The sequence below is a fragment of the Orbicella franksi genome, chromosome 6 (assembly GCF_964199315.1).
Source record: "Orbicella franksi chromosome 6, jaOrbFran1.1, whole genome shotgun sequence".
Taxonomy (NCBI): domain Eukaryota; kingdom Metazoa; phylum Cnidaria; class Anthozoa; order Scleractinia; family Merulinidae; genus Orbicella; species Orbicella franksi.
In genome coordinates, this window is record NC_138150.1 from 15,004,079 (window position 1) to 15,022,227 (window position 18,149).

Here is an 18,149-nt window from a genome sequence, read left to right on the forward strand (position 1 = left end):
AATAATAATTTGTAAACGGGACAAACGGAAATCCCAGGGACACACCTACTAATTCTGCATGTGGGAGCCTGCGGTGATGACAACTCAAAATGAAAAATAATATTGTTGTTTACAACATTTGGGTGAGCCAGTGTTGGTTCTTCAAGCAATGCAAGGGATGTTAAAACTGGCACAAAAATAACGCTTCCACCTAAGAGAGTGAAAAGGAGCAATGTATCAAAGATTACTGCGCGTACAGGCGCGAATACACGCGAACGGAATTGTCTCGTGCATGATTTGACTCGCTGTAATTCACGTGCCTTTCGTCCAGTGCCCGGTTGGGCATGGGCCAAAGACCAGCATTATTTTGATGCGCGTGTTAAGTGCGTGTATTCCGACTGAAGGTTTTTGGCAAAAGAGGCGTCAAAAAAAGTGAAATTGTATTGATAGTAAGGTTCTTACCGACGTCTAGTTTTCTTCTCTGCACACACAGAGAAAAATTTCATCGAATGAAGTGGGAAAAGTATTATTTACCGCTAATTGTAGCCCGATAGACGCTGTGCGTTTGGTAGCCAATGCGTGACACTCTGTTCACGTGAAACTAAGGAAACACGAGAATTGTGCGATATCAATTGTCATTGACCCTCACGAGTACAAGAAAATACCCTGAGGTGGCCGATAAACATATACGCCAACAGTATTTTTTGGTGAACATGTTCATACGCGGTCATCCAGATCACATCATGTTCTCTGAAAAAGGCACGGTCGGTCTTCCTGTGAAAATACAGAAGAAGCTTTCCCCTGGAGTACACATGGCCATGAACACGATAATGTGTGTTCTAACCAGCGTTTTCCGCGTAGATGCCCAGCGCTCTGGCTCAGCAACTAACAAGATTCCTGCTGTGTTTAGGTTGGATGAAGGAACTCTTTTGAAGATATTTGGTTTTCTTCCAGTAAAGGATTTGCTACGGGCATCTCAAGTGTGTACGTTGTGGTACAGGCTCTCGTACGACCGTCTGTTATGGGGAGCCGTCGATTTGAGGCGCTTTTCCAAATCTTTCGATGACCCTGAAAATTTCAACTCACATGCCGTTAAGCGGTTGGCAGGAAACATACAATGCCTTGACCTGAGTGGGTTTAACTTGTCAGAAGAAAATCTGGCAGCTCTTGCTACTCAGTGCAAGGGTTTGCGTGTGTTGAAACTGAAAAGTGTAACATTTTCAACAGATCCAAGGAAAAAATGCAAAGAAACTCGTGGCGGCCAAAGCACTGTTCTGTTTCCCAAGCATCTACACTATCTGGATATACGATTCTCCCATGGAAACCCTAAAGTGTACCGCGCTATTGGGAAAGAGCTCGGCAACATCAAATGGCTTGGTCTTTGCGACGCGTTTTTCCGGAGTACTTTGGCGGCAGGCGAATTACAAACAGCTATAGACAGCTTGAAACATCTCCGAAAACTGGACCTCAGCCACTGTCTGTTACTTAAAGACAGCACTTTGGTTCACTTCGCGCGCTGTCGCCATCTGGAAGTACTGAGCGTGCGCAGATGTTCTTTCTTGACGGGCAGTTTTGTTGAAGTTTTTCTGGAGTCCTGCACCAAGCTCAAGACTCTCATTTTGGACGGGATTAGTTTGGATGACGAAGCGCTGCGAAAAATCACCTGGAATTGCTCTTCACTGAAACATCTAGAGCTGGGATGGTGCTCTTTTATCACACCGAAAGGACTCAAATCAGCCTTGCCTCAGATAGCGAGAATCCAGACTTTAGAGTACCTGGGATTGTGCGCTATCGGAGAAGAAAAAGCACTGGACGATGAAATTCTGCTAAAGCTAGGAACTAGTCTAGCATGCTGGGGATGCAAAAAACTGAAATCGCTAAACGTGAGTCGTTCACAGTCCTTAACACAAGATGGAGTGATTGCGTTCAAGAAGTTAGGCACTTCTGTTGAGATGCTAGACACAACGGATTGCCCCGGGATGGAAATCAACGTAGCAAAATTCAGTAAGAAGAACGATAAGAATCAAAATGATCAGGTATTTGTCCAGAGCAACCACCCCACGGAGATTTGCGGGGAAGAAGTCTCAAGAAACAGAAAGGGGTCTGTCAGCGCTACACAGTTTGCCAGATCCAAGTACATTCTGGAGACACCTCTTTAAGACATTACATTGTGCACGTTTGTACATTTCCGGATAATTCTTTAAGATTGCAATCCAGATGTTTTTTACTTAAAGTAGTGGCCTTGATTAGGCCAAGGCCGGTTCTAAATTAGCGGCTGGCCCGGGGACGAGCGCGAATCGGGCGTTCGTGAGTGTTTCTTTTCTTGGTGGCCTGGAGCCACCACTCGGTCGGCTCACGCAAGTTTTGAAGTTTTCTCGACTAATTGAAAACTTTGCGAATATTGTGCTATTTATTTAATGTAAACATATTGCCTTTTGTGTTACAGAAGAGTTTGACTAAACATTAGCGATTACATCACTTGCAGTGAATTAGAAATTTCTAAAGTCTTTTCCAAGGTTTTGAGAGTTGAAAATTATCAAACCTTGGAATTTTGACTTATTTATGCTTTTAGGATTTGAAATCAAGTCAAGATGAAGTTGACTTGTAAAAAAAAAAAACCAGACAGTAATTATCATAATAACAACTTTATTCATCAATACTTCGGGTTTCTAAGGAGTAAATAATGTCTAAATTTTTTCGCTTGTGCCTGGCAGAAATTGATTCAAAGCGACGTGGACATGACACTGTAGGAAGGTAGGCGTCATGGTAGCCTTCTACGCAGGCGCTCTTTGGGCACGTCACGCAATCTTCGTGGGAGGAGAATTGCATGACAAGCCAAAAGAGCGTCTAGTGTCATGGCGGTCACAAAAATGAATACCGGCTCATCTTGATGGTTGTTTTTGATGTTATGTAATAAGTTGGTTGCCTCGCTAGACTTTTTTGAGGTTTTAGCATCACGAGTGCTAGAAATTACTCACATAATTACGTGTATGTGATAGCACATGGGTGGAGCAGGCTTTGTAGACAATCTAAATGATTTTGTGATTTCCAGCTGCTTAGACAATGTAAAAGAATGTGCGAATATTGCTCTAGATGCTACGTGTCGAAAAGAATTGAAATTAAAGTGGCTCTCCTTACGTTTGTCTAGCTGGTGTTATTGCAATGTCCCTGTGTTCTGAGGAGTCATACTGTGAGTTCTAAGGGCTTTTTAAAAATTGGCTCCAGGGAGATGGAAAATGTTCTGTGTTGTTAAGAATAACACAACTAAGAAAACGACTCGTCTTCCCTAAGGAGAGAAATTCCACTGAGTTTGTGAACGCCAACATGGCTGTCGTGGCCTCACGTGTAAGAACCAGGCTATTTTTAGAAAGATGCCAGATTGGTTAAACAAGGTAGTATACCAGTGTTTTCGATCGGTCAGTCCGAGTTCATTATACCGTTCAATCCAGGCCTTGCGCTTTGTCGAGTTAGAATATTGTGGTTTTATGCTCACTGCTTAAGCTGAGCGTGCATTATATTTTCTACAGATGCACGACTGGAAATTACAGAGTAGAGTACGTGTATCAAAGTTGTTGTGTTGTCAGAGCAATTACCGGCCCTTCTCAGATGTAAATACGGTATTTGCACCCCCTTTTCCTCCCCTCCCCTCCCCTGTCCTCCCCGCCCCTGAAGGTACGGCAAAAATGAAACTTTTGCTGTCTGTCTTCAGTTATTTGTAACCGGTAGAGTGAAAATATTTGCATTTGTTGTGAATAGCACAAGACGACCTTTCACTTTTATGTGATTTATTTCAGGATTACAGGAAAAGAACACAAAGTCAGAGGCAATTTTGCCGTTAGCTGTTTGCCGTAAGCATTATGCTTAATCCAATATTACGAGTTTGAGCGCGCGCAATTAATCTTTAGAGCATTTTATAACGGACTGATAGTCCACTTGCTCCTCGTGCATTGTTGAGTTATGTAATCAATTGTGAACTTTTAAGAACAGGAGTGAAGTTCATAGAGAAGTTAAACACGAGTTGCTCTACTAAATTCTCACGTGCTTACTATACTAGTTACGCAACGTTTTCGAGTAGTATTCCATGGAATATCCCTCGAGTCTCTTGTATTTTCCCGGTATGCACGCGAGCCCTTAGACGATTGTGTATACCAAGAAAAAAAATTGAAAGTCTTGCATAATTAACGTGTTTTTTTATAGCAAGTCATAGAACCAAGTCATAGAGTGGCCAACAAAATCAGTGTAGCTCAGTACGACCTCCGCGCAGCGCACGATGGGAAGATTGGGTGTATTGCCGTCGAGCATACAACGGCCTTCCTGTATTCTGATTAGCTGCTGGGATAAAAATAAAACACTCGCGCGGGTCGACAAAGTCCGCAAGGACGTGAGGTATGCTAGCGTCACTCCCTTAGTCTTAAGTTCTATGCTTCCTGGAGGAAACACGGTACGTGAGCCTCTTTTATTTGCTTTAAAAGTTTATGAGCAACGAGTTGCCTTTAAAAACGAGTTTCGCTTTTAGTTTGTACACGAGATATAGCGCTGAGGATCGGAATTTGTTTTTCAAATTCTTCTTACCGAAAGAGTGTCTAAATTCCTCCAGCCAAAACACACACCACTTGATGTAAAAAAGATATGCAGTTTTAGTCGTGAAATTGAAATTGCACGAAAAGCGAAAATTCCAGGATGAAAAAGGTTACTGGCCTGGCTCACACTGACTAGTGACATAACGACGTAACGACATTTAAGTCAGTAATGGGAACATGGACATAAAGACATGAAGAAAGATTTTTTTTTCACTATGTCTTGATATTCATGTTGTAACGTTGCTATTACGTCATCATGCTAGAATGTTCATACTGCCAACATCATGAAAACGACATCACGTTCTTATGTCATAATGTTTATTTCGTTAGTGTGAACTACTCTTAACAATTTCAAGCTGCCCTTGCATAGAAAACGCCTGATAATGGCCTTAGAATTCATTATGATTCGCGGGCTGCGCCGAGCAACACGCTCAACTCTTTGCTAAGTTATTGAGGTAGTTGAAGATTTTTAAGAACACGCGAGAAACACATAGAGGAGCCACCAGGAACAGCGGAGTGCCTCTCACGTCTTTCATAGGTGATTATACAAGCAAGCAAGATTATATAATTAAGTTGACTATTTCTTCTCTTGATAAATGTACTAAAAATTGCGCTCGTTCAAACTCGTGACTCAGGTCGCGTGTGTTGTAACTCAATTAAGTACGCGCGTGACGAAGGGCACGCCGCCTTATGGAGTAATGTAATGAACTCGAACTGAGCCGCCGAGCAATCGTAGAGCACGCAATTTCTTGAGTCTTTTATAAATACTGGAGATAGAACTGAGTGGGGACCAGTTCGATCGGTAATAATACGACCGATTAACAAAAACAAAGAGGCCATTATGGTCTCTCGCAAAAACTAACGACCCCGTACGGCCCGCGGTTGTCCGATTTCACCTGGTTTTAAAAATCACCGTGACCATGACAGAATTGGACGACATGAAGGCTGTGAAGCCCTGTTCCCAATAAAACAAAACTATGTAACGAAATTGTTAAAAATTCTTACAAGTGTGTTTTGACGAAGATGCATAGGAAAAGGACTCTATTCAAGCACATCTGTCCAAGAAAAAGCATGCGTACTGATGACGCATATTCTCCTTAAGAAATAGTGTACCGTGTTTCTATCGAGTAATTATAAAAACACGAATGGAACCAAGTTGGGAGAACGAGAAATGCTATGGGACCACGAACCAACGGGCGAGTGTTTCGACAGCTTTTTTGAGTTCTCCCAAGTTCTCGAGTGTTTCTATAACTCGATAGAAAAACAGAGAACATATTTTCTATTTTCTTGTAGTAAATTCTGCGACGAAAAAAAGAGAACAACTTGTTTACTTAGATCAACCAACGCGTTCTAACGTCAATATGTCTGTAGCCGATATAACGCGCCCTCTGACTGGCCATTTTTTAGGTAAGATTCTTCTTTACTGCCCACTGCTACGAGGAGTTATTGTTAATGCCCTGTTAAAAATAGGGTTCGGATAAGAAAACATTGGGAAATACAATTGATTACAAAAAGATGCCAAAGTAAACTAAGACGTTCCGAAGTCATCTTGACTCCAATATCATCATGCAAGTAGAGAAAAGAAAACAACGGTCGAGATGTTAATTTACAGATTGAAAGGTGGAAAAATTCACGAAAGAAAAAGGCAAAACTCAATACACAGCCGGACTCAATTCGTTCGAAAGTATTAATCTGAGGTTACTACGCACATAAGAACTCTTAGCCCATGCTACACTTTAATACATCTTGCACCTTTCACACTATACATTAACTTCTGTCCTTTTCACTGCTTGATAAAGGAGTCACGATGACTTCGAAACGTCGTAGTTCACTTTCGCTTCTTTTTGGAATCAATTATAAATAGAGTGAAAGATCATTCAAGACGGTTGCATCTTTTTATCAAATCCACAACTCGGTTGCAGACGCTATAGGCCTGGTACCCACTCCCTGCCCCTTTCATTCCTGCTCTCTACCCCCCCCCCCCCCCCCCACCTCCCACCTCACTGGTACCCACTCCCCGCCCCTTTCATCCCAGCCCTCCCTTCCCCTCTCCTCGAGGCCGTTGGTTGCATAGAATCGTTGATAAAATTTTATCCTCTCGAATTAAAAACCACAACAGAAAACATAGTTAGGACTAGCAACTAAACGTAAACAGGGCTGAGACCACATCACATCCAAACACACATCAAGAGGTCCGCAGGAAAATTACAGACTTATTTATGGAAACTCGGGTGGTGTGGATAATAAACAACTGCAGGATCGAGGGAGAATGTGTATATGATAAAAGACCTAACGTCGACTAGAAAGGGGCATGACAGTTTGGATTGGTTTTTGTGCAACCGTTATTTTAGATTACAGTTGTCTTGTGTCAACGGCGGCAATTTGTCCCCGTCATCAACCGCAACTTGAAATAAACTAAGCATTTCCGGCTTAGGCAACCACAATATAAACCGCAAGAACGTTTCTACTGAAAGAAGCCGAATGTTACTCCTGACACTCAAGGTATATATTTTTTTAAAAGCTATTGAAGCATGGCGACGCAATTTATCAAATCACGTTTAATATGAAAGATTTTGAAAGACGAACTGGTCTGTACATGTTATTGCAATCATTATACATCTCCTCTTCTTAAATCACGTGTCGACAGGAGGTTAGCAACCTCTATTTAGATCTGTTAGCAACTTTCCGGCACAATGGTCGACTTCGTAGAAGTGTCAGGGTTCGTACTTCTGTCACTTGCAAAATGTAAACTGACATAACGTATTTAACTTTCCCCACGGCGATAGGACACGCTTATTAACCAACGGATTCTAGCAAAACACAAACAAATGGTTCTTAAAACTGTTGTGCCCTGCGGTTTTATTGGCTCATGGTAATTGTTTACTGAACAATAGCCGTTTGGCACCCTATATTTTTGTTGCATAAACCAATTAGCATGAATAAACTAGCGTGAAGTTTATGTATCTCACTTTGAAGTTGTTGCAAACAAATTGCCACTTCAACGTTAGATAACCAGCTTAGAGACGAGAGGGGAATTGACCTACACGTTTATATGGATGTTTCTGACAGCAGAAACGCTGAAAATAACCACAGATTTTGATCTTATGACGTTTGAACAACAGGACGTCTGTTATCTGTTTCATGCTGTTTTCAATCTGGCTCACTGTCATATTTTTTCTTTGTGTTGGTTTTAGCACGTTCTCAACGCGAATTTCAACCATTATTTCCGTCACCGATTTTTGTTGCGCACAATTTTTTTTCCGTAATGGTATAAATATTCTGTTCATGTAGAATATTATTTACGGTTGGACACTGTCCGTCTAGAAGCACCTTCTACTGACCCAACTCTTATCCTCCCGAGATGAAAATAGTCGAAATGCAATCGCAGATCTCAAAAGCGCTAATTGTTCAAAAAATCAGTAGCATTCTTACGGTCAAGGGTAGCGATTAATCCGGGCGATTAATTAAGCATGGTTTTTCTTCTGGCTTGTAAGTAAGCTGAATTAAAAGTATTCTCATCTAATCCTACCAGAGATGTCTAACAATGGAAATCACTTCTAACAATAGCCTGTCAAAGGTGGGAGTAACGGAAAACAGAAATAAAGGTATTTACGCCGGCAGAATTCTTTATTAATTGCTAACCTTGGCGACCTTGTGGTTTACGTGCGTCTAGAAAACAATTTGACTGGCTTAGCGTGCAAGCGTCACGTTTTTAAACCTACAGAAATCCAGTGCAGTATTTGTAGTTAACGTCAAACGACTACAGAAGTTAGATCGGTGAAGTGATCTGCTACAGCAAACTGGAACGAGCTGACAGAAAATGCCAAACAATCTTAAAACGTTGAATACGTTCTCCGAGCTATTCAACGAAGGCGTTGTACATCGAAGCATTCCTCCATGTTCGGCAAGTTTATTTACCACACCAAACCCCACAGTTAACGGATTCTGTGAAAGCTCTCTCTCCGATATTTGCGACAGAATGCTCAAGAGTATAAGAGCTCACAGTGGCGCATTGGATTTTAAAGCTTTAAGCACACCTCAGTCTATTCAAGACGATAACATGACTTCGCCAGACGCTCGACTTCGCTGCAATCATTTTCCTGAAGAAACTGTTCGCGAAAACAAGGAAAAAGGTGCGAGAAATGAAGACATTTCTTGGACAGAAATCGACATAAACAGCTTCCTGAGATCTCAATCAAATTTGCCTCTATCGACGCCATATGTGGGTTTGAGAAATCGTTTAAATGGACAAAATGGTATTTTTGGGATGCAAAATATTACTGTCGTCCACGACAAATCTCGTACTGGTGAACCAGCGACAGAATGGAACAGAATACAAAACGTGCCCGCTAGCAAGAGAACATCGCCTCAGAAGGATAAACAACCACAGGTTGAACGATTGTTTAGTATTGGAGACAAAGGCGAGGAGCTCAATGAATTTGACGAGCCTGTGGGAGTCACTTTCAACCCAGATGGAGACATCATTGTCGCAGATTACAACAACGACAGATTACAAGTGTTTTCCAACGACGGAAACTTTATACGCGTGCACGATCATTATTCCAGGGAAAGCGGCAAGCGGTTCCCTTTCATTTCTCCCACTGGCGTTGCTTGTGATGCTTCCGGGAACATTACAGTGGTTGAAAAAGGAAAAAACCGGGTTGTAGTTCTCTCGCCAGCTGGGACAATTCTGCACGCTTTTGGTCGACATGGCAGAGAACAAGGCCAATTCAGGGGTCCCCACGGGGTTTCTGTAGACGCTCGAAGCCGTATCATCGTCACCGATACCATAAATTGCCGCGTTCAGGTTTTCGACCACGAAGGAAATTACCTCTTTATGTTTGGCAATCAAGGACCTGGGAAACTGAACTACCCCTGTTTCGCAATATTTCATGAGGGCCGATTCTACGTTGCTGATACCGACAATGACTGTGTAAAAGTCTTCGACACTCGTGGGACGTTTCTGAGAACTTTTGGAGACAATTTCAGCGCACCATCTGGAATTGCGGTTTACAAGAATAAATATCTACTCGTTTGTGATTATAGCAATGACTGTGTGAAGGTTTTTTCTCTCGAGGGACGGATGTTGACCAAATTTGGCACAAGAGGGGAGGGAAAGGACCAGTTTTTCGGGCCAGAAGCAGTGGCAGTGACTCGACAAGGAAAGATTGCTGTGAGCGATAAACTCAACTATAGAATTCAAATATTTGATATACGTATTTAGTCGATATCAAGATCTATATTGACAATTATAAGACATTGAAAGATATCTATCTATTCTATATGCGACGATACAATTATGTGTATTTTTTAATTTCTTCTAAGCTAATATGAACTTGAAACCCTCGGCTAAGAGAGAGAAACTCTGACTACAGAATCTTGATAAGGAGACCGTTTTGTCAATAGCAGTCAATAGCAGTCAATAGTCTTCATTTGTTGTCGAGAACGTCAAAACTGACTACCGGGAGTGAAACTAAAAAACTCATTAATTCTGCGTAAATTTGCATGCTATAATAGCGAATCCTTTGTTAAATTAGGCACTTTGAATAAGTTGCCCCAGCGTGAAATTGTTGATCGAGCTTTAAGTCTCCCCAGTGTAGTTTAACGGTCGTTCAAATTTCAATAGCTGAGTTAGTCCTCCCCCCCCCCCCCCCCAAACTCCAAGTATCATCTGCAAACTCTAAATAAGCTTAGCGTTTTAACTTGACGAGCTAATCTCCAGATCTAATGATTTACAAGGCCTGGTTTCCTGTTGCTAATTCCTCGCCTATTAAAGGTTACAGAACTGTCTAGGGGTACTTAAGAAGTTTGAGAGGAGTTTCGAAAGAAAAGCCTTTCGTTTTACACATTCTTTTTCAATCCAAGGGAAACAAACTAACATAGAGCAAAAGGCTCGGGAAATCATTCTTTTAAGCTAAATTAATCGGCTTGAAACATGCTTCAAGTTGATGCAATTATTGTAGTCTTGGGTCGCTTCAGATCCATCTTAATCCTATAATTGAAGTTTAATAATTTGAAGATTTTGTAGACGACTTTAGAATAAAACTTTGCATGCATTTCGCAGTTGGCGAACTTTCTCGTGTTTATCAATTTCTCTTTGCAAGTTTGCATGGGTTTCAGAGAAAGCCACGTACAATGTGTGAAGCGCATTCTATTTTTAGCCCCAAAACTGCGTTGTATTATTTTAAGTCTATATCTAGTACCATTATAGTCCGGGTGCCCACGCTGGGGAAAGGGGTTAAAAAATGATTTCGTTTACTCGACGAGCTGGCAGACTTTGACTCACCCAGCAGTGTTCTTTAGACCTTAGGGAATAATAATGGGGTGGCAGTGGAGCTGACCAAGTGGGGCCATGGTAATTATAATTTACATTTTATTTGTTCACGCAATCTTAAATGTCTTTTTGGCGAGGGCATTTTACATTTGTTCTTATTTTTGTATAAAGTTTCTTTCACTTATCAATTAAAAACTATTGAGAAAAATATCACGATTCAGACAGAAGATACAGGGCGTTTTACATCCAAAATAACATAAATATCTAATTATTGAAACTAAAGTTGCCTGTAGCATTGAGAAGTCGCGTCTGTAAACTTAAAAACAGGCTCATAAGTTATCTACGTCTATCTAAAGGAAAAATAAAAGTTTACTCTGCTAGATGGTCACTGCACCCATTTAGTAATCACTTGACCTGTGCTTTTCTCTTTCGTGAACGTGAGGGGTAGCTCATTGTGCCCCTACCCACGTATCCTCAAAAGTATTAACTTAATAAAGTATGTTTAATTCTTCTGAGCAGTATACAACTAGTGGTACAAAATTACCCCCGACCCCACATTGGCGTTGCAGAAAACTGTCCGCTCTAGAGTTTCCACTGCCACCCTAGCATTAACTACCAAGTTCCAAGGAACAATTCTAGTAAAGATAAAATTTGCCAGCTCTCCAAATAAACGGGACGACCATAGTTGGTCACGAGCACCCGGATTATTAATAAATGTATGATAGACTGATTCTTATCATCTTTCAAAGCATTGAATTGTATTCTTTTGTCGAATGTCGCGCCGCAATTAGCCATCTTAAGCCTGATACACACAACTGATTTACGACGCTCAACACGTGATATGGTTAACATACAACAAGAAGAGTTATAACAGCGAAGAACCGAAACTCAACTATCTGGCTTTCGTCGCAGTTAATATTGAGTAAATCCAAAAGTTTTTGAATCAATTCTTTGGCGAGTTGTAAGAAGAAAAGACAAAACTTTCTGTAACTGTCACTGATTTCATTTCCTATTTGCCCTATAGAACGAAAAGACAAAAACTGATTAAACACTCTTTCTATAGATCGATTTAGCTCTCTGTTCATAGAGACAGATGGAGACATATGCGCCTTAGATTACAGTAGTTGCAGTCAATCCTATTTTGAATTTCTTTTGCCAGTTCTTAAACTTGGCACTCGTATTTTTTATAACATTTTTGCTCTTATTCTGGAAGTCGGGGAGCTTTTCCACGCCGGGTATTGTCACGTAGTGAGCTGAGCATTGGACAGAGAGTCTGCGATTGGCTTCCATCGCAATATGAGCTTCTTGGAAAGCCATCTTCGCCGCCCTGGCAGCAGAAGTATACTTGAGCTTAGCGATCTCTTTCATTCGCGTCTCTCGCCCGCCAGGCGCGCTCTCGGGATTGTCGGTTTTGCACGCTTTCACGATCTCAAGTTTATTTGGTATTAACGTGTTCACGTTTTCTTGGTACCTTGCCAAGGAACCGCGTCTATTAGCGGTCTTAGCATCAACCTTGATGACGTCAGACACTAGAGAAGCCCTCCTTTGCTCTGGTTTGTGTTTACTCGGTGACACGGCAACCGTTATAACGTCTGTGACCAATGAACTTCGGCGCCTTGATTTTTGTCGGTTAAAAGCTTCTTCAGGGATCGCTTTCCTTCCCCCTTCAGTTTTGTGCATAGACTTTGACTTTATTTCCTTTTGAGCCAGAGACCGCAGTAAGTCATCGCGCAGGCTCGCACGACAACTCTTATCGTGGATTTCATAACCGGAAATAGTATGACGTCGACCCTGATTGGTCTGTTTCGTGACATAAGTGGGTGCTGCGAATGTGAAGCAAGTGACCATTCCTCTGTTGGACTTTTCGCCGATTTTAGCGTGTACTTGTTTTACGTCCACAGGGTATGTTTCCTCTTCTGAAAAACACAAAGGAAAGAAAGAAAAAAGATGGGCGTGATGCTTTTCATGGCTCATAATAATAATAATGATGATAATAATAATAATAATAATAACAATAATAATACTAATACTAATACTAATACTAATAGAAAGACTTTCATCAAATCCGAAGTCAAACCAAAACTAACCGTAGCTCACTCACACACGTTTTCCCGCGCTTCGCGTCAGCCTCATGCATTTACCTCGAGTTTTGATTGGTTCACTGGATTGTCTATGACATTTGTGATTGGCCAGGGTGATAAGTTGAAAGTAACTGACAAATTCAAAAAAACTTCAATAAAAACTACTTCAGTTGGTCGTAAAACTACTGGGACCCGGTGATCCCTAGTTAAAGCTGAGCTCTGAGCTCTGGTTTACATGGGGTATCAGTCTGTAAACTATGGCAAGACAGAAGGGAAGTTACATTTCGTCATTTCAACGTATATTAGCAACAGTTTCAATGAAGACAATTTCAAGCCAACAGAGAAGTAGCCTAGTAAACTGACTTTTAGAAGCTCATTTCCTTGAGTTATTAGAAAACGTTTGCTTACCAAATTCATCTGTCTCTTGAGGGGCACATTCTGAAGGCTTACGCACGAGGACCGGGTTGAGATGTTCCTCAAGATAACTCAATTCGGGATTATCCTTGATGGCCTTTATGCACCAGGGGCTCCGAAACACTTGCTCCGCCGAGGCCCGCTCATCTTGGTTCGTATTGAGCATCCAACGAACCAGGTCCCGATATTCTGTTATAGAAAGAGTCAAGATGCTGTGTTGTCTTCATTAATATAGACAAAAATGTGAATTCATATTCCAGAACAATACATTACCTAGCTATACCACTGGGGATATGTAAGTTGCAAATTCTCATGCACCAGGAGCTATAATCGGGGACGGAGACCGTAAGCGCGCGCCATTTCTCGTATTGGGGTTGTCCCCATGATATGGGACAATAATTCTATTTTTAGAACAAATTGCGCCATCCCTGAGGCACACGCGTGTACATGCTGCGAGGATTTTTGCGGATGTCGCGCGGGGGAAATGGCGCCCGAAATTCCCGAAATTTGTCATGTTTTTGGCCCACAACTCAACGCGTTTACGTCTGTTGGAATTTTTCTTAAGTATTTTCGTCGTAAGCTGCTCCAGTTTGAGTGAGGTAAGACAGTGTCGAATTTAGGTATGTTCCGCTTTAAGCTTATATATGTCGCTGACCAGGTTGTGTTCCGACGGATGCTTCGTTTACATGAGCTGTACATTACTCCACTTAAAATTTCACATATGTTGAAGATTAACAGCTTTTCCATTACACAGCGAAAAACTAGCTGGATATATTTAGATATAGCAGAGCTTCAGGACTTCATAGTTTCCTAGCTCCTCTTGCCACACGCTTGCGAGGAATTTGCTAGTCTATCGCGATTGAAAAGTAAAACAAAATAATTGCTAGTTTGGTCAGTTTGAGTTTCGCATGAATTGTAAGCAACGCTTGATGTTTCATCAAGGCCCAATAACTTTACGTCCGTAGAAACTGCTCAGTTTTATTCGTGTAAAAATCCAGTAAATTCTCTGTTGTCGATGAATGAGAGCGGCCGCCGATGCGTGTTTTGTACAGTCAGTAAACATGACAAATTGTACTTCCGCCGCACTTTCGTGTGATAGCGTACATCGAACTCAAACAATAACTCTATATTTTTTAAATATGTTTAAGATTGATAAATGTTTGAGAACATATTAAAAGCTAAGGTGAAAATATGTGAATAAAGCAGAAATAATCAGCAAAGTTACGATGACGCTTTCTTTAATCAACTTCGAATAACGATTTCGATTTTGTTGATCGAGTTATCAAAAGTCCTTGTCTATTTTCATTTTCGCAGTGTAAAACTTCACTATGCTTATGTTGAAGAAACACACATGATGTTAGTAGCCTTTTTTGCGTTCGTGAAATTTGTTGCAGCATCTCAGCACAAAAGATAAAGAAAGAAATCTTTGTCAAGATTTGTTGACAATTGAAAACACCGACTCGGACTTGAAAGTGCACGAGCTGCACTATGCAAATGAGCTGTACGCGTCAGACTTTCCCTTCAAAAACTCTTGCAAACTCACCAAACAAGCACAAACAATAAGAAACCATCAAAACAGGTTTTGGTTATGATTAACCATTGTCTGAGAAACTCACAAATTAACTCGATACCAGAGTAGAGAGTTTTCTTGCTATATTCTTAAGTCAGAACAAACGCAAAAACATACGCGTAAGCTTACAACTAGCGCAAGCAGATCTTATTATTCATTCCCAGCGCGAGATTGAATTCTTGTTTTCGACCCTGAAAAACCCACGTTTTCTGTTAGCTCAGAGCATAAAACTACATATAAGCGCCCTGGTTCGTATTCCCTGCCTTATTCCCTGCCATCGCTGTGAAAAATACGCAAGATAATCTCTCAAGGTCTCTCAACTCTAACCATTTGATCACGCAACGTGACAACATCCCCGCGAGAGCCCCCGACATGTGCGTGGATCCGCGCGGATATATGACGTCAGGATGGCGCAATTTGTTCTAAAAATAGAAAAATTGTCCCATATCATAGGTGCGCGCAGATCCCAAGGCTTACGGTCTCCGTCCCCGATTATGGCTCCTGCATGCACTAAACTAACATGAAAATAAATATTTTGTTGGACCAAAATGTATCAGAAACAACAGAAAGCGAGTTCAAATTTGCCGATTTTAACTTTTTGCCCCCTCAAATTTACACTGCAATATGAAACAAACAATGCAGCCATCGTGAATAAGATCTATTTCTGGTAAAGGAAAGGAAGGGGACAGGGATAGCCTTCGAAACATTTTACTGAAAAACGTTAAGAAAACACTGCTTTATCTATCAATCGTGACATTCAAACATTTAGTAATATACCTTTACTGACTCTTTTTGAGAATTTGATCTTGTTTGTAAAGTCTTCGTTAGTTAACGCTCGCATATCTTTTTCACTAAATGGAAGCCTTGCGCACCCCATCGCGTACAGAACTACACCCATGCTCCACACGTCCGCTTTCTTGCCGTCGTATGGCTCTCCTCGAAGGATCTGGGGACAACAGTAAGCGTACGAGCCGCAGAAGGTTTCTAATAGGCGATTCTTAATAGTGCTGACGGCGAACCCGAAGTCTATAATTGAAGAAAAAGATGTGATTAGGAAAAACAATTTAATGATTCCATGTCCTCATTATCAAGTCTAAAGTACATGATAGAATTGATTAGGAAAATAGTGTGGAAATATTTGGAAGTGTTATAAAATTAGTCAATAGAAATGTTACGTAAAGAGTTTGGCAAGAAAGGAATCGATTTACACTACCAGTGATGTTTGAAAATTCTGTCAAAATTGCACGCGCCTTCAGGTGAGTGCAATTTGAAAGAATTTTTAAATCATGATCCCTTGTAGCGTAAATCTTCAATTGCTCAAGCTGTCTAAGATTACTCATTTTATTATGTGTTTGAGGAAAAAACGAACGTGCCTCTATTAATTTGCGCTGCATTGCAAATACGAAGCATTGAAATGGAAATAATCAGAAACTTTACTGGAGGTTTCACACTAAAATTTGGCTGCACCGATTGCTTTACCTGGGTTTATTTGTAGCTATGGCAAGAGATTTTCACTTAAAACTCTCCGGTGAATTACCTGTGACTTTCAACTTGTCGTCTCCACCAATGAGGATGTTCTCACATTTTAGGTCCCTATGTACCACGTGCTCTTTATGGCAATAAGTCATGGCAGCGGCTAGCTGACAAAACAGCATGCGCACCTCGTCCTCGCTCAGCATGGATCTGCTATTTATGTATTCCAGCAAGTCTCCTTTAGTAGCTAATTGCAGGATAAGGAAGACTTTGGTTGAAGTTTCCACAACTTCGTATAGCTTGATCTGCGTAAACAAAAAGTATAATTATATAAAACACTACACATTTTTAACGCGTATTTCTGCGGTTGGCCGCATTTGTAACAACGAACCAGCTTTATGGATCATAATATCACATTAGGAGCTGTACTCAGTTGACACAGAAAGCAGCAGCCGAGAAAGAAGAGAAAGCATACAAGGTCAACGTCTATATAGAATGCGCGGGAAAGGGAGAATTAACTTTCAGGGACTGGCTAGGACAGCAAGGCACGCGCACGACTAAGTCAAAGTCGTCAGTCTCCCCAACCAATCAGGACTTGACTTAAACGCACGTTTTCCCGCGCTTGGCATCGATTGTGCGTTTCTGCTCTGTCGGTTCTGATTGGCTGTTCGCGTTGGTTGTGATTGGCCAAATGATATCACTGTAGTTCATGCTTTCATGGCAGTGATAAGAAAAACGCTCAATTTTCCAGGTAAACTGAACTTTCGATTCTGCGCGAATTATCTCCTGCTCGTCAAGAAACGATGATAACTACATTTAGAAGTTATTCGATTTGTACCTCTGTTCTCCGAACGCGACCAAGTTCAAACGTCAACAGGATTCTCAGGGATTTGTGTCATGAGTTTTCTAAGTTATCCAATGACGGTCAATTAATAAAAACTCACTTACCACGTTTGGATGATCTAACCGATGCATCAGGTGTACTTCTCGAGGCAAAAACTTCTTCAGGAAGTCCTTAGGAGCTCGTCTTTTGTTGATGACTTTGACAGCCACTTGACAGTTGTGTTTTTTAGAATCGGCCAGCTTAACTTTAGCGTAAGCGCCTTCTCCGAGAGTTTTAATTAAGGTGTAGCCATGTTTCTCTATGATGGACAACTGCTGCTCTTTCCTGGGAACCCAGGAATCATTCTTTTTTACCAGGCTGATGTTGGATTTTAACATCGTGGTCGCTTTGTCAATAACATTGAAAATACAGCTTCTTTCTCCTAGCTAGTTTTCCACTGTTCCAGTCATGTCACCATGTTCTGAAAGGTCCGAACCTTTCGGCTCTATTTAGGCGCGAGCATCTTCGAAAAGCAAGCTGATTGATGCTAACGAGATGATGCCATCAATTTTTATTATGACGTCATCTAATAGACATTGCTGTTTCTAATAGACAGCTTGTTTTACTTATCGCTCCGCAATCGTTCTGAATGTCTCAGACGAAGTGATGTAATAACATGAAGGTTTCTTATTTTCTTGGATGAGACAGTATAATTATAAAACACATACACAAGCAGTCACGTGATGCCCATACCTCAGATATTTTTCACTTGACTAGCCCAAACTGAATTCTACCGATAAAAAGACTAATTTTCCATGTTTTTTATTATTCAAAAAGTCCACATTAATGATTGAAAAACGATAGATCATCGATTGTAAAACCCCTTGCAATAGCCGAACGCGCAGCAGGATAAAATCGAACCTGTCGAAAATTTCAAAGTTCTTCGATAGCGATA

General features: G+C 41.1%; 3 protein-coding genes across 3 annotated transcripts; 2 read left to right on the plus strand and 1 right to left on the minus strand.

The window, feature by feature from the left end:
• Positions 1-491: 491 nt before the first annotated feature.
• LOC145489981 (F-box/LRR-repeat protein 12-like) lies at positions 492-3,641 on the plus strand. Its single transcript, XM_081469069.1, has one exon. The coding sequence runs from the start codon at positions 693-695 to the stop codon at positions 2,136-2,138; it is 1,446 nt and encodes a 481-aa protein (XP_081325195.1). The 5' UTR covers positions 492-692; the 3' UTR covers positions 2,139-3,641.
• A 1,518-nt stretch (positions 3,642-5,159) lies between these two features.
• On the plus strand, positions 5,160-10,631 carry LOC145490266 (uncharacterized). The gene has a single exon (XM_081469392.1). It carries the CDS (start codon positions 8,380-8,382, stop codon positions 9,781-9,783), a length of 1,404 nt encoding a protein of 467 aa, XP_081325518.1. The 5' UTR covers positions 5,160-8,379; the 3' UTR covers positions 9,784-10,631.
• A 1,218-nt stretch (positions 10,632-11,849) lies between these two features.
• On the minus strand, positions 11,850-18,032 carry LOC145489353 (uncharacterized). Its single transcript, XM_081468320.1, has 5 exons — positions 17,320-18,032; positions 16,436-16,676; positions 15,676-15,924; positions 13,323-13,517; positions 11,850-12,749 (listed from the first exon to the last, which is right to left on the minus strand). Exons 1-5 carry the CDS (start codon positions 17,590-17,592, stop codon positions 11,944-11,946), a joined length of 1,764 nt encoding a protein of 587 aa, XP_081324446.1. The 5' UTR covers positions 17,593-18,032; the 3' UTR covers positions 11,850-11,943.
• Between the last annotated feature and the right edge of the window lie 117 nt (positions 18,033-18,149).

What these genes read in the sequence shown, in the direction of transcription:
- LOC145490266 (XM_081469392.1), top strand. Translation starts at nt 8,380, where the DNA reads ATGCCAAACAATCTTAAAACGTTGAATACGTTCTCCGAGCTATTCAAC.
- LOC145489981 (XM_081469069.1), top strand. Translation starts at nt 693, where the DNA reads ATGTTCATACGCGGTCATCCAGATCACATCATGTTCTCTGAAAAAGGC.
- LOC145489353 (XM_081468320.1), bottom strand. Translation starts at nt 17,592, where the DNA reads ATGTTAAAATCCAACATCAGCCTGGTAAAAAAGAATGATTCCTGGGTT. An exon ending in CGACAAGTTGAAAGTCACAG is followed by an intron (nt 15,925 to 16,435) that starts GTAATTCACCGG and finishes CTTCAATTATAG; the next exon opens with ACTTCGGGTTCGCCGTCAGC. An exon ending in TCAAGAGACAGATGAATTTG is followed by an intron (nt 12,750 to 13,322) that starts GTAAGCAAACGT and finishes TGTGTTTTTCAG; the next exon opens with AAGAGGAAACATACCCTGTG.